This window comes from Crocuta crocuta, unplaced genomic scaffold (assembly GCF_008692635.1).
Source record: "Crocuta crocuta isolate KB4526 unplaced genomic scaffold, BGI_CrCroc_1.0 scaffold153, whole genome shotgun sequence".
NCBI classification, from domain to species: Eukaryota; Metazoa; Chordata; class Mammalia; order Carnivora; family Hyaenidae; genus Crocuta; species Crocuta crocuta.
In genome coordinates this window covers 752463-769017 of record NW_027529525.1, presented here as the reverse complement: position 1 = coordinate 769017, position 16555 = coordinate 752463, and the positions used below count along the sequence as shown (strand labels likewise).

General features: G+C 33.9%; 1 protein-coding gene across 1 annotated transcript in view; it reads right to left on the bottom strand.

The window, feature by feature from the left end:
• Positions 1 to 16555, bottom strand: part of KCNH7 (potassium voltage-gated channel subfamily H member 7) — a 479156-nt gene that overhangs the window by 52690 nt on the left and 409911 nt on the right. The window contains exon 8 of the mRNA XM_077760989.1: positions 9132 to 9531. Within this exon, the coding sequence (XP_077617115.1) occupies positions 9132 to 9531 (400 nt within the window). The remainder of the gene's footprint in view (positions 1 to 9131; positions 9532 to 16555) is intronic.

The window sequence follows — 16555 nt, the reverse complement described above, 5'->3', positions numbered from 1 at the left end:
TGGCTTAGAATATGAGTTTATCATTTTATTTTTGTAAAAAAAAAAAAGAATATATATTTCCCTTTTATCTGTGAGAAGAAAAAACTTCAATGAGAACCCTTGCTATATATTCCAGTACTTAAGTAGAACACCCTTTTAAGTGTTTTCTGGGTTAAATCTTTATGATTTAAAATAAGCTTTTTGAGTATCTTCTCTTTCCTTTTATGTTTGTATTGTTTCTAATAATCCTAAAAGAGCACTATATTCTGTATACAAAGTCAAATCATGATGCAGGGTCTGTATTCTGATCTTTGGGCATGTGTCAGAATGCAGAAAGAGGGCAGAGTATGTTTAAGGCACTGGAACTTGCAATACCCAGAGCAGGTGGTAAAAAATGATCAAAGGGTTTGATTCAACTGTACTCAACAAGCATCCCTCCCCCCACCCCCGACACACTTTACAAACCATCACTTCTATAAACCCTTCAATCATTTTTGAAGTAGATGTTGACTAAATTCAGGTTAAGGATTTAAAAGCAACTTATCTTCTTGGTCATTTGCTTTCTTTTCTATCTGATCTTCGTCTCTTGGTTCATATGGCCTTGTGTACCATAGATGTTTCAAGTCAGAGTATGTCATAGAGAGAGGAATGGCCCTTTGTTTTTATCTATTTAAAGGGATGCAAGTTGGGGAGATCTATAGTGAGGCTGATTTGGGATGTGTGAAAGAGAGTAATTCTCCGTAATGTACACAAGTTGTTTAGATTGGATCTTCCACAGAAAAAGACTCAAACCTAATTTGAGTAAATGAATAGTTGATTAAGAAGAGAGTTAGCAATACTTGCCTGAAACTCATTCCTGTGATCCAAGGAGATTCATGTGAAAAATGTTTTTTAACTCTTCCTAATTGTAGTGTTGGAAATTTTATGCATGCTATTGCGTCTCCAAATATCTATAATTTTCTCAGGAAATAGTTATAGTTGCATGGATAAAGTTCACTTGATTTAATCAGAGAGTGCATACTCAATGCCAATTATTTTACCTAAACCACATAACTACTTTGAGGCGAGTCAGAGAAAACATTCTTTGTTTGTAATACATACTATGGTTTCAGTTCTACATTGCGGCTTTATCTCCACACTGCTATGAAAATGAACCAAAATATTAGCCTGGGTCATACATAGGTATTTCCATTCATTGACAAGATGGCAAAATCTAGCTTATAAGCATGTATTTGTATATATGAATAACCTGTATTTCTCTTAGGAAATTCTGTGATGGCTTTTTAAATTATAATGAAGGGACAAATTATTTTTTCTAAATTTTTTTAGGAGCAATTGGACCCATAAGCAAAGAGAGTAGCACAACATAGTTATATTCTTTATACATTATTTAGTCTGCCTATAAATTGGCATATGAGTCAAAAGTAAGATGGTAGGCTATATAAAGGCATTTCTCTTCAACTCAACATTTTATTTAGCTTTCCTCAATAGATAGTTGTAGTTTCACCAGATGCCTTGTTTTAATTTTGGATATTATAGAAACAAAACAGGTATATCTTAAAACCTCCTTCAGCACACCACACCCCAAATTTGATATGCTAACCAAACGAATGTTAGTAGGTCGTTAAGCCTTAGCTGAAATGTGCCGATAGAATCAATCCATGTGTTTTCTACCTAATACACAAACCTTTAAAAAGTTTTAACCTAAAAAGTTAGATGTTATAGGTGTGTAATTTATATACGATAAGTAGGTGTTAATTGTACAGACCAATTAATTTTGACCAATGTATATGCTGCTATAAACACAATCAAGATATAGAACATTTCTACTACCCCAAAAGATTCCCTAGTGTTCATTGGCTGCCTGCATACTCACTTCAGAACCTAGACAACCACCAAGTTCCAATGTATATCATTAAAGATTAGTTTGCATTTCCTAGGTCCTTAGAGGTGGAATCATAATGTGTACATTTGTGTCGACTTCTTTTGTTCAGCATGTTTTTGAAATGAATCTTGTTGTATATATCAATAATTTGTTCTTTTCCTTCTTTCTTTTTTATTTTTTAATCACTGTGCAGTTTGCATCCCATGGCTCTACCAGTTCAGTTCATCTCTTCTGTTCACAGCTCACTGCTTCTAATTTTTGGTTATTATGAGTAAAACTGCCCTGAACATCTGTGTACAAGTCTTTGCGTGGGCATATATTTCCATTTCCCTTCCAAACACCTAGGAGTGGAATTGTGTGGTATGTTTACCTTTATAAGAAACCACTCGACTGTTTCTCAAACCTGTGTCAATTTATACTCCCTACAGCAATATATGACAGAATCAGTTGTTCCCAAATCAACAGTTGGTACTGCCAGTCTTTCATTTTAACCTTGTAGTGGGCATGTAATATCTCATTAGAGTTTTCGTTTACATTTCCTGATGACTAATGACATCATTTCCTGCAATTCTTGCCCATTCCTTTATTTTCTTTTGTGAAATATCTGTTTAAATCTTTTGCTTCTTTTAAAATTGAATTGTCTTTTATCACAGAGCTGGAAGAATTCTTGATATACTCCATTACAAATTTTTTCTTTTCTTTTTTTTTTGGTCTAAGTATTGAGAGTATTTTCTTCTAGTCTATCATTTGTCTGTTCCTTTTCTTAACAGTGACTTTTAAAAAGCTGAAGTACTCATTTTGATGAAATACAATTTATCAACTTTTATTGTATGGCTCAGGATTTTTTTGTTTCAGTTTTGGTAATTTGTTTCACTCAAACAGCTTTTCTATTATATCTAAATTGTCATACTTATTATAAAGTATTTCATAATCATATTTTATTATTCTTTTAATATCTTTATAATGGATATAATATCTTTTCTTCCAAAGACATATAAGACATTGTTAACTGATGTCTTCTGTCTTATCAGTCTAATAGGAAAATTATCAATTTTATTGATCATTTAAAATTTTTTAAAAAATATTTTATTTATTTCTGAGAGACACAGAGAGAGAGAGAGAAAGAGAGAGAGAGAGCATGAACAGAGGAGGGTCAGAGAGAGAGAGACACAGAACTGGAAATAGGCTCCAGGCTCTGAGCTGTCAGCACAGCTGACACAGAGCACGAACCACGAATTGTGAGATCATGACCTGAGCCGAAGTTGGACGCTTAACCGACTGAGCCACCCAGGCGCCCCTTTATTGATCTTTTAAAGAGCCAGAATATACTACCATTACTTTTCTCTAATGTATGATTTCTATTTTATTCACTTTTGCTCTTATCTCTTATATTTCTTCTACTTATATGTTTATTATGTTTATCTTAAAACAGAAGCTTAGATCTTTGATTTTTAGACCTTTCTTTTTAAATATAAACACTTAGGGATGCCTGGGTAGCTCAATCATATGTCTGACTCTGGATTTTCTTATAGTCGTGGGATAGTTTGAGCCCCACATCGGGCTTAGCACAGAGTTGAGAATGCTTGGGAGTCTCTCTCTCTCCCTCTCTCTGCCTTTCCCCCAACTCATGCTCTCTCTCTAAATAAATAAATAAACTTAAAAAAATAAAAAAAACACTTAAAGTACACATTTCTCTCTGAGCACTGTTTGAGCTGTCTCTTACACATTTTGATACATTTTATTTTCATTTTCATTTAGTTAAACTATTTCCCAGTTTCTCATGTGATTTTTTTTCTTTGAACCATAGGTTATTTTCAAGTGTGTTACCTATTTTCCAAATATCTATCACTCTTTCTTTTCTTCCTTCCTTTCCTTTCCTTTCCTTTCCTTTCCTTTCTTTTTTCTTTAATGTTTATTTATTTTTGAGAGAGAGAGTATGAGCAGAAGAGGGGCAGGGAGAGATGGTGAAAGGAAGACACAGAATCCGAGGCAGGATCCAGACCCCAAGCTGTCAGCACAGAGTCCGATGTGGGGTCTGAACCCACAAATCATGAGATCATGACCTGAGCCAGAAATCAGATGTTTATCCAACTGAGCCACCCGGCGCCCCCTTTCTTTCTTTTCTTCCTTTCTTTCTGTTTCTGATTTCTCTTGTGGTCAAAGATATACTTTGTATGACTCAATACTTTACATGCATTAAGATTTCTTTTTGGTCCAGAATGTGTCTGTCTTGAGGACTTGTAGTTCAACAGATGGTCTATCTTAGTGAATGTCCCACATATACTAGAAAATAATGTGTATTCTGCTGGTATTCTTCAATTTCCAGTATGTCAAGTTAGTTGATAGTATAGTTCAAGTCTTTTATATCTCTACTGATTTTCTGTCTACTTATTCTATGAAACACAGAGGAGTGTTAATTGCTAACTATAACTGTAAATTTGTCTTATGAATTTGTCTATTTTTTCTTTAGGTTTTGTCAGCTTTTGTTTGATGTAATTGCTCTGTAATTGAGGGTCTACACACTTAGGATTGTGGTATTTACTTTGTCTCTGGTAATAGTTCTTGTCCTAAAGTCTTCTTTGAAATCAATACTATAAAATGTAAACTGCTTTACATTTTCTCATAATTAGTGGTTGTATGTACATCTTTTTCCACCATTTTTGTTTACCTGTGTCTTTATATTTTAAGTGTGTTTTCTTTAGAGTTGATGGGGCACCAGGGTGACTCAGTTGGTTAAATATCTGACTTTGGCTCAGGTCATGCTCTCACAACTCGTGAGTTTGAGTTTGGCGCCAGGCTCTGTGCTGACAGCTCAGAGCCTGAAGCCTGCTTTGGATTCTGTGTCTCTCTCTCTCTGCCTCTCCCTTGCTCATGCTGTCTCTCTCTCTCAAAAATAAATAAACATTAAAAAAAGTAAAGAGCATACAGCTGAGCCTAGTTAATATCTATCACCACATATAGTTACAGAATTTTTTTCTTGTAATGAGAACTTTTTTAAAGATTTACTTTTCTAGCAACTTTCAAATATATAATATAGTATTATTAGCTACAGTCACCCTGCTGTACATTACATCCTTATTTATTTATTTACTTATTTATTTTAATAACTAGAAATTTATTTTTAATCCCTTCACTCATTTTACCTATCCCTCACCCCCTCTGGTAACCAATCTGTTCTCTGGATCTATAGGTTTGATTGTTTTTGTTTTTGCTTGTTTGTTTGTGATTTTTTGTTTTTTTAGATTCTACATATAAGAGAGATTATAGGGTCCTTGTCTTTCTCTGTTTGATTTATTTCACTTAGCACATAATGCCTCAAGTTCCATTTATGTTGTTACAAATGGCAAGATTTCATTTCTTTCTTCTCATGGCTGAATAATATTCCATTGTGTATATATGATATATCTTCTTTATTGATTCTGAGTTAAATTTTTTCTCTTGATTATGGGTTACATTTTCCTGTTTCTTAGCCTATCAGTTTTTTCATGGATGCGGACACTGTGAATTTAACATTGTTCATTACTGGATATAAATGTTGGATACTATTCTTGCGCACAGTTAAAATATTTGTAGATCGGCTTGTTCCTTTTGAGGTTTATTTTTTTCTTTAAGGTTTGTTAGGGATAGACTAGCCCTAGTACTATGGCACTATATTTCTGAAATTTCTGATGAATACCTTTGATATTCAGTGAAGGCTTTCCATTCGCTGACAGGAACTTGAATATCTCCAATTCCTATGTGTGTTGTGGAAGTAGATCAGCTTACAGTACTTCTGGTATTTATTTGCAAGGCTTTGAGGAGTTTGCTTGTGACTTAGTATTAATCAGTAGAGCCAAGGAGATACCTCTGCAGGTTTATGGAGGGTTTGTTTGTTTATTTGTTTTTTGCCTTTGCTGCCTCCTCTCTGGTAGTCTGTCTGCAAATGTTAGCACTTCAGGCCCTATGATCTCTGACCTTGTTTCCCTAACTCAATAGGACCACTGTTATCTGCGTAAGTTGCTTCTCCTTTAAGTATGATCCAGAACGTGCCTCCAGGCAGAAAGCTGAAGATATCACAGAGCCCATCTTATTTATTTTCCTTCTTTCAGGGATCAAAATTCCCTTTTAACTGCTTGGCAATGTTTGAAAACAGTTGCCTTATGTATTGTTTAGTATTCTGTTATTCTCAAAAATGTTGTGAGGGTATGGTAAATTTTCAGTTACTCCACTATGGCTAGAAGCAGAAATCCAGTAACTTCTTTCACACACTATAAAACAAGAAATTCTCCCAAGATGTGTGTCAAGAAGATAAGAGATGGAATACATTTGCCTTTTATACTGGTTTATGTATTTTTAAAATTAAATGTGTATATTATATTTATAATATTTAAATAAAATATAAACATATATTATAGCACACAGATATAAAATGTAAGTGTAAGTTGTATATTCATACTTATTTAATATTTGCTTAAATATACCTTAATTTTTCATATTGAATTGTGTACTCTTTTATTTTTTTAATTTTTTTAAAGCTTTATTTATTTCTGAGAGAGAGAGACAGCATGAACAGGGGAGGGTCAAAGAGAGAGGGAGAATCTGAAGCAGGCTCCAGGCTTTGAGCTAGCTGTCAGCACAGAGGCCAACACGGGGCTAGAACCCACAAACCGGGAGATCATGACCTGAGCCGAAGTCAGATGCTTAACCGACTGAGCCACCCAGGTGTCCTGAATTGTGTATACTTTTAAAATAAATTCTCTGGTCACTGTTCTTTGTACACATTCAGTAGTACAATTGGTAACTGTCTTTGCAAATAGCGGCTTTTAAATGTATCTACAGACATTTGAGTTGTTTGCATATAGTTAGATGATAGTTTTTAATGTTTAATTTTTAGTCTCCTTGAATTGTATTGCTGTAAGAGGGTGGCTCTGTCGGTTGCTCCTCAGACTTTGACTTAGGTCATGATCTTGCAGCTTGTGAGTTCAAGCTCTGTGTCAGGCTCTGGGATGACAGCTCAGAGCCTGGAGCCTGCTTTGGATTCTGTGTGTTTCTCTCTGCCCCTCCCCTATGCGTACTCTGTCTCTGTTTCTGTCTCTCTCAAGAATAAATAATAAACATTAAAAACATTAAACAAAAATAAATGAATATTGGATTTAAAGAAGCTTAAGGATGATAAGAGAGTTGAACATAATAACTAAGCTATATAGACTATAACTAGTATTAGTACATGTACAATATTTTATATTATATTTTTAGATATTGTGTTTTATTTTAGACTAAAATTGGGACACTCACAGATCTGAGGATTATGTATTTAGTGCAGAAATAAAACTAAACAAAGACAACCAAATCATTGTCTAACACAATTGAATCTAAATGGAAATATCATGTGTAGATACACTCATATACATCAAATGGCTAAGTACATTTTAGGGCATACTTATTAATAAGTTTTGAGTTTTAATTTGACCTTTTTTCTTTATTTATAGCATAACAGGTCATTATTGAACTTTCTAGGAATACCTATAATTTTTTTCCTGTGTTACATTGAGCTCTACATAATCTCTTTCTGATTAAGATTTGTAGAACCAAGTCTGTTATTCAAATAAAGGATATTATGTGGAATATGATTGTATCTTACTCTACTCAATGAACTAGAGTGTTTTCCTTTTCATAAGATATGAAAATTGTCTGCAGAACACAAGGATTTTTCTTAAATAATCAATAGAAATAGCCTAGTTCTATATTTAAGAAGGAAGGAAGGGGAAAAGGAACGAAGGTAAAAAATTCTGCCAATAATCTTGATTTAGGGATTAGATATTGGGTATAGACCAAATAAAGAACTGGGTTTTCTTTAATTTAAGATAATTTAATTCATGATAAATAGTACCATGTATTTAACGTAATCCTCACAAATGATGGGGATTCCCTGAGTGGTGAGCGGGTTAAACTTCAGTTCATTTAAAAAATCCCTTCTTGCAAATGCTAAGTTTCAATTTGTATATATGCTTTATTAAAAGTATATTTTTTTTTACACAGATGTTTAAATAATTAGGAACAGACTTTTTAAAAATTTTCTTTGTTTGCTACCTATTTCACTAGATTGATAATTTCTGTATGGTATTTACTGGCAGTTGTAATCACACAGTGGTTGGGATTTTGTTTGTTCTGAGAGATTCACTCTCTCTGGAATGAATGTTTCCATTTTTCCCAGTAGGTCCTTGTTTATTACCTTCTGGGTACAAGGTTCCATCTGTGTTTATAGACCAGACTTAGCCTGAATCTGTTGAATCTGTTATTTGAATATAATGCTATTTGCTTATAGCAATCTTAGTAAAAAAAAAAATACTAAGACATATATATGAAAAGTAAATTTTAAATACAATGAACAATAAACTGGGTTCATTGGTTTAAATTTCATAAATAAAGTTTATATAAACATATTTCATTAGTCAATGTGTTAACATTTAAAAATCAATTCTGGATCTATTTTCATATTTGTACACAATCTAAGGATGATGTCCTTTTTTAAGCATTAAAAATCCACTATGCTTTCATCAATTGCTGCTTGGTATCAGCAAGGTTATCTTTAGTGACTCCATGGTATGGTTTTCAAGAAATATTTAAACATCTTTATTAATGCAGTGTTTTGTTTCTTATTCCAAAAAACATACCTCATTAATGATGCTCATGACATCATCTTATTACAAGGTAAAGAGCAATCACTGAAATTTGTCATGTCATAGGGAAAGGCATTTTCAGTCAGTAAGTGGTGAAAAAAAATACATATGTTTATTTGTGTATACATAGGTCTATAAATGAAGATATATAAGAAACATTTCTATTATTTCCATATATTTTATATAGAAATAGATTTTTTCTATTAAGAAATATATATGTATATATTTATTTCTATCTATCTGGTAATATAATGTAAACTAATCCTTCCCATTCTAATCTGGTTTCAGCTTAAAATAGAAAATAATCATTGAGAACAAATTACAGACACTTCCACAGCAGTAAAAAAGTGAACTACAAGTCTCAATTTCCTTATCCCAAGATCCATGTCACTCTAGTTTTATCTTTGTGATTTTCTGAGGTCCTGAAAGTCCTTTGGTGTCTCCCCTTCACAGAGAGAATCCCTTTGATAGAATATAATACCCATATATGTAATTCCATTATTACAGTTTTCTATAATTTTTTCTTCGCCTTACTCTTAATGTTCTAGCGATATCAATTTTGTGATATTATTTCACCTTAATAGATAACAAAAGAGAAATCTACTTACAGCCAATCAACATGACACAGATTGAAAAGATTTTCTCCGAATTGGTGTTAGGAGACACATTCCCGAATCCTACACTCGTTAAGCTGCTGAAGGTAAAATAAAGTGCTGTGACGTATTTGTCTTTAATGGATGGTCCGGAACTTGAGTCACTGTCATTGTAACGTTTCCCAATTTGTTGTCCTAAGGAATCCAACCATCCGATTTTGTCTGTCAGGTAGGGCCTTTCTACATTCCCAATTGCATACCAAATGCAAGCCAGCCAGTGAGCGATCAAGGCAAATATGCACATTAAGAGCATTAGAACAGCAGCGCCATATTCTGAATAGCGATCAAGTTTCCGGGCCACTCGCACAAGACGAAGGAGCCGAGCTGTCTTCAAAAGACCAATTAATGTTGTTGTCTGTGGAAATAAATGTGTATGGTCAGAAACGGTTGGCAAAGAACTCAGTGTATGTTCCTGTGAAGCAAGGTAGGTAGAAACAAGTCAAAGGAAGATGGTAGCACTGAAGATAAATGAATATTTGAATGATGTATTAAGGTTAGTTTTAATTTTACATCTGCTTTGGAAAATACTTTGAAAGTGTGTGGTACATTAATTCATATCTTGGTATGCAAGACCCATGGGACAGAAACTCTGTCTAGCTTATGCTCTAACCAAGTGCCTTGGAGGTAATGAACACTCGTTAAATCCTCCATTCACCAATAAGCATCCCCTGTGTTACTGGTGTGACTAGCAAGTGCCCACACACTGGGATTATAGCGTTGAGCAAACAGACATGATCACTTTCATCATAGAAACATACTTATTTACTAGACAAAATGCCTTCTCTAGTGAGGAGAAATGAGGTCCACTGTCTCCTGGGGAGAGACAGATATTTTTAAAGAAACAAACAATAGGATCATTTAAAGAGTAAAAAAAATGTGATATATATAATAAGACAAAGTGGTATGATAGAGGGTGTTTGAAGGCATGAGTCCGGATGGAGACTGCTTTAGGAGGAAAGGCCAAAGAAGAACTTGCTGAGGAGCTGATATTAGAATTGAGAGAAACCCGCATAATGAGAAAAACCAGGCAAGCAGATAATTGGGAGACTTATTGGATGATTGCATGCATGCCTTAGGCACTATATTTAAATTCATTTTTCCTTCCTAAGTGTTAAACTGATAAATTGTTTCTTGATGTCCCGATGATATTATGTATTTTTCTTTGGGGTGTGATATGTGTAATTAATTGTATGATGATTACTGACCAGGTATCTAATGATAGGACACTTCTATATAATAACAGGATACTTCACTGGTTGTTTGGATTTGAAATCTGGTAAGTACAAATTACAAGTTCATTTCTTAGGTTTCCTAAATAATGTCAGCTATAAGTACTATATAATTCACAGGGCATATAATTATTCCATAGTTACATGGTGTTTACCAATCAATTATTGAGTCATTTTATGTGTTCATTGTTGGTGTTTATTTCCCAAAGTACATCCAACCGCATTAGGAGCACTTATATTTTAATTAAAGGAAGAGCACATGGCAGAACTATCACCCTCTATCCATACTTACTTGGTGAGAAAAAAGCGCTAAATATTAAGAAAAATAGTTTCATTAAAATTCTATAACAAGTGTTGTAGTTTCTTTCTTTCTTTTTCTCTAGATTGGTCAGCTAGAGGATGGGAGATCCTGGAGTCTCCTTTGAATTAGTTTTTAGTCTGTATAGGTGAGAAGAGCTTGTATAGTTGGGATGTGCTTATTACATATGGGCTCTGGTCTTTGTTCATTATGGGATGTGTGGAGAAGTGAGTCTTCTCTGTTTCCAATGTTGAGTTACTGTTTTTCAAGGTGGAATAAAGAAAACAGCAATTTTTCTTCACAACTGTAAAAGTATATCTCTTCTCAACAAATAAAGGGAGAGTTTACTTTATTCTTAAGTAGTTCTCTGGAACCAAAGTCAACGTTCCATCATTTGAATTATCAACATTTTAGCTAATCAGTTATTTTTTTTTTTTGGTCAAATTTAGTTTGTTCTTTGTTTCAAGTTTTTATTTAAATTCTAGTTAGTTAACATATAGTGTAATATTGGTTTCAGGAGTAGAATTTAGTGATTAATCACTTCCATGTTGCACCCAGGATTTATCACAGGTGTCCTCCTTAATACATCACCCATTTAGCCCATCCCACTTCTACTTTCCCTCCATCAACCCTTGGTTTGTTCTCTATAGTTAAGAGTGTCTTATGGTTTGTCTTCCTCTCTCTATTTTTTCTCTATTCCTTCCCCTATGTTCATCTGTTTTGTTTCTTGAATTCTACATATAACTGAAATCATATGGTATTTGTTTTTCTTGAACTTATTTCACTAAGCATAACACACTCTAGCTCCATCTACATTGTTGCAAATAGCAAGAGTTCATTCTTTTGATGGCTGAGTAATATTCCATTTCGTCTTCTTCATCCAGTCATGGTCAATGGACATTTGGGCTCTTTCCATAATTTGGCTATTGTTGACAATGCTGCTATAAAGTGCATGTGCCTTTCTGAATGAGTATTTTTGTATCCTTTGGTATAAATACCTAGTAGTGCAATTGCTGGGTCATAGGGTAATTCTATTTTTAACTTTTTGAGGAACCTCCATACTGTTTTCCAGATTGGCTGCACCAGTTTGCATTCATACTAACAGTTCAAGAGGGTCTCCTTTCTCCACATCCTTGCCAGCATCTGTCACTTCCTGTGTTGTTAATTTCAGCCATTGTGACAGGTGTGAGGCAGTATCTCTGAAGTTTTGATTTGTATTTCCCTAATGATGAGTGATACTGAACTTCTTTTCATGTGTCTGTTTTAGCTGATCAGTTGTGTATTGGGACTTTGGAACAAATGAATGTATGAATTCTGTATCTACACCCATCTATCATCTTGGAGTTATTTATTTCATCTCTAAGCCTCAAATTTTTCATCTGTAAATGAGTATAATAAGGCCTCCTCTTATGTTTGTAGGTAATGCCCAGTAAATAGTTGCTTTTTGTTCTTATTTAAATATCTCATATGCTTTAGTTTCTATCAGTAAGTGGGAACATTATATTGTAAAATGGATTGATAGAGCCACATGTTTTCCAAATCCATTACTTTGATATCTAGAATTCAAAATAGAGGCTTTCCAACACTGGCCTTTGGCATCCTCAGGAAAGGGCAAGAATTTTAAAGATAAGAACATCATCTAGATGCACTGACTGCTTGGACTTTAGTAACAGGAATCACTGATTCAATGTGTCCCTTTCTACACTTCACAGCTTGTTTGTGTGATTATATTTCCTCTGAGATCTGTTACCTATTTGCTTGTGTTGAGAAATCAGAAATATTGGAGATTATTGTTCAAAACTTATTTTCTTTGGAAGAAAATTTCTCTCTGAAACTCAAAATAAATGAAATATAATGAAAATTCTCTAGGGTATTTGGTTAATGAAGTGAAATGCTGCAAAACAAATGAGATGTTTTAATAACGTATTGTGATAATAAGTACTAATGACTTTTGTGGCTGCCAAGATAGTAAAGCAAAAATGATGTTATGAAAAAAGATAATCCATCTGCTGTATAGGCCACCTCCTTCCTTTTTCTCTCTCTTAAAAGAAATATCTGATGTGTTTCTTCTAGGACTATATCGAAATCAGGTAAAACCTAAATAACAGTAAGTTCTCTAAGCAGATAAGTGAATATAATTTATATAATAACACACAAGTGACATCTTTTCTGGACAAAAAAAAGGTTAAGAAATATGGCACATGATGAAGTCTCAACTCAACTGACATGCATACTAAATGACTGCAGCAGTAGAGAGAGGGAGGTAGGGGAGAAGAGAGGGAGAGGGAAGGAAGAAGAAAGAGAGAGAAAGGAAGAGGGAGAGAAAAGGGGGAGAAGCATCTTTCAGTTGCTTTATCTTTAAGTTGCTTCTAAGGATGAGTGAAAATTGACTTCAGTGGTGAAAGCCATTCTCTTGTGATTCCATAACATGGACCCAAGCATAACTACGTATGTTGTTTGGCAATGTAACAAATGACTTGATCTTATTTTTATTGTTATCAAGATGTTGCTAACACACCTGGGCCTTCTTCCTTAGCTACTGTTGTGTACAGCCTATCTTGTAGGTAGATGACACTTAAGATTGCAATATACTTTTCTTCTTCTTAAAACTTCTCTTTAAAGACTTAAGGAGTTTTGCCCATTTACACAAAGGAGAAAGTGATTGCACCAAGATCTCAGAGTGAGAAGACAAACAATGATCAATCTCTTCTTGCTGATTTAGTGGAGACTATTTGTCCCATTGTTTCCTCCAACATACTATCTCTGTATTAGGTGCAAATGAAAAAAGAGACCCACGACTACCTTACAGCTGTGTTAACATCAGAACATGGCTGAGGAGAATGTTTTCAGCATACATGTTTCTCTGATAATATATCTAATTTCATGTAATACTCAGACACATTATGTAAATCTATTTTTGTGTTTTTTCCCAGTGTTTGAAAACACAAATAAAATCATCCTTACACTTACCACAACAATTTAAAAAAATAGTAGAGGTAAAAATTTTTCTCTTAGATATTATTTCTTAACTTTTCACTGGTATTAGAAAAATACTGTCTGCTTATTGCTACTTTGGGTAGACTAAGAGTGCATAAGAGCTCAAGAGAGGTTTGTGTGATTACGCACTACAAAGATATCCTGATAATAAATAGATGGGGAAAGAAGTGAGCTACTTTGTAGTAGATTGAAGCAATGTATTTTGGTTTTTGGTCATGTTCATGAACTGCAGTACAGAAGACATAATGAACTCTAATAAGCCATTTCTTTGCCGCATTAGGATCTAAGCCAGTTCAGAACTCCTTTAACTGTGATTGAATGATATTTCCAACTTTTTTTGCCTGAATGCCACAGGAAAGAAGGTATACTTGCTTAAGACTTGTATTTTTAATGTATTTTGCCAGAACTTTTAAAATGTAAAGTGATTTTTTCCCCTGGATCTTCAAATTATTCAAATTTCTGGGTAGCTGAAGCATATCATCCAATTTCAATGTTTTTAAAAAGACCTACCCACATCCATGGTTTATTAAAGCCCTAGATACTTTCTTATACTGAGATAGAAGTTAGTCTCCTTTATTAAGTATGATTCTCTTAACTAAACATCTTTAAAAAATATATCCTCTAAACAATTGCAGTTTTGTAAACACGTTAGATACCAGGCCCAAACTCAAGATATTTTCAAGTAGATCAGGAAATATTCTCTCTAAGTGTAAGTGGAATTTATTTTAAAGACCTGGAATTAGAATAGGGGATTTCTTGTTAGTATCAAACAATTCTCTACTCAAGAATAAATTTGGCTACAATCAAACTGAGAAAGCCTCATCATTTAGAGAAAGTCTTATGCTCAATAATTTTTCAAAATAATTCCACTTTTTTTACATTTATTTGAGTGACAGAGAGAGACAGAGTGAGAATGAGGGAGGGGCAGAGAGAGAAGGAGACATAGAATCTGAAGCAAGATCCAGGCTCTGAGCTAGCTGTCAGTACAGAGCCCGATGCGAGGCTTGAACCCACAAACTGTGAGATCATGATCTGAGCTGAAGTAGGATGCTCAACCGACTGAACCACCCAGGCTCCCCTAATACCACTTTTTTAAAGTAAGCATTTTCAAGAATCTTACATGTAAAATATTTTATTTTAGATGCTTACTTTCCAAAACTTTTGCCTGTAGTCGGTGGACAGAATTATTCTTTTATAAATGAGGAACTATAAGTATGGGATCTTCAGTTTTGTCTACAGGATTGAAAGAATGAATCATCACTGAAAATCTCTCCTTAATCTATTATTCTGTTCTGTTTGTAAAGAAATAATTAGGTACAAGTGGGGAAATGGGAACTCTTAGTGAGTAATACATTTCATAACTCTACATTCATGGTTGCATTAGATTTCATTTCAATTCCCTCCTAAGATCTGGTACTTGTATTCACCATTCCATGAATTACTTACCCAATGAAACCCAATAATATTGAAGCTAGTTTCAAGTTCCTTCAGCTTAAGCCACATCTTTTCAATATTTCTAAGGACATGTTCACTAATACAATAAAAAAAGCCATATTTGAATATGTAAAAAACCTTAAGGAATTCACCTAGCTTATCCTTTCCTTATTCATACCAAACCTCATAAATTCCTCCACAAACTATGGATTTCAAACAGAAGGTTTTTCAACCCTCCTGGGAAAGTTACTCCAATATTTAACAGCCTTTACTGTAATGATGCTTTTATTTTTATTTTGTTTATGATTAACATTCAATTTTGGTACAAGTGGAACTCACTTTCCCTTTCTGTAATTATAATAACATGGAAAACTGGTCATCAAATGATTTTAAAACAGTAGTAAGAAATGTTACAATGAATAAAACATTATGGATATTAAATTTTTAAAATGGGAATTTGACTTGTTTTGAGAAATATGTAGCCCAAAATTGAAACTTATGCCATCTCTAGCAAATTGTAGACAATAGATGACATATACATAATAAATAAATGATCAACTTAATGCAAGATATATTTTTTGATGGAATGTTCTTATATTTCCTTGGTTCAAAAATTATTGCACTGGGGATCCTGTGTCTCTCACTTATCATGCCGCAAATTTTGGCAGGCATGACTGATAGTCTTAAATGCACACCAGTGTAGACATATGCCTTAACTCCCAAACAGCTATCTAAAGAGAGATACACTCGCTTTATGTGTAGACATAGATTATGTACACAAGTCTTCAAAATGGATTTTTTAATTTAAATTTGAAATGAGTGTGTCTCATGTTTTAGCAATTCACTTCTAACAAACTAATGACAGCTACTGTAGAGACCAGGTTCAGAAAGAATGCTGACAAGGTGATCAGAAATTTCTATACAGACAATTGCTAAATTTTTCCTTGTATCCATTCTATAATGCATCTAACAGACCAATGAAGCAAACATATCAAAGTGAACAGAAACTTTCCTTTTCTATTTAAACTGCCCATCAAAGAGCACTGTAAATACTTAGGTTTCAAAGACCTTGCCTACATTCAGGATTTATGAAAAATAACAGTAAACTGGGAATGGACAGAGGTTGACAAAGCAAGCTATGAGTCAAAAGAACACCAATTTTCAGGAAAGGAAGAGGTTAATGAATGTGTAGCTATAGAGAGTGCTCTAGGTTCTAACAGTTGATCTATCTGAAACTATGATATGCCACAGATAAGCAAAATATGGGAACACTTGAGGCAGATAATGAAAAGTTGACTTTTTGGAGGCTGAACCAATAGCATTATTCTCTTGCATCATTGATATTGAGATAATTTGCTATGGATGGCGTTGATGTAAATAAAAATTAAGAAATGGAGAATCTTTTCCTTCCTGGGTCTGTC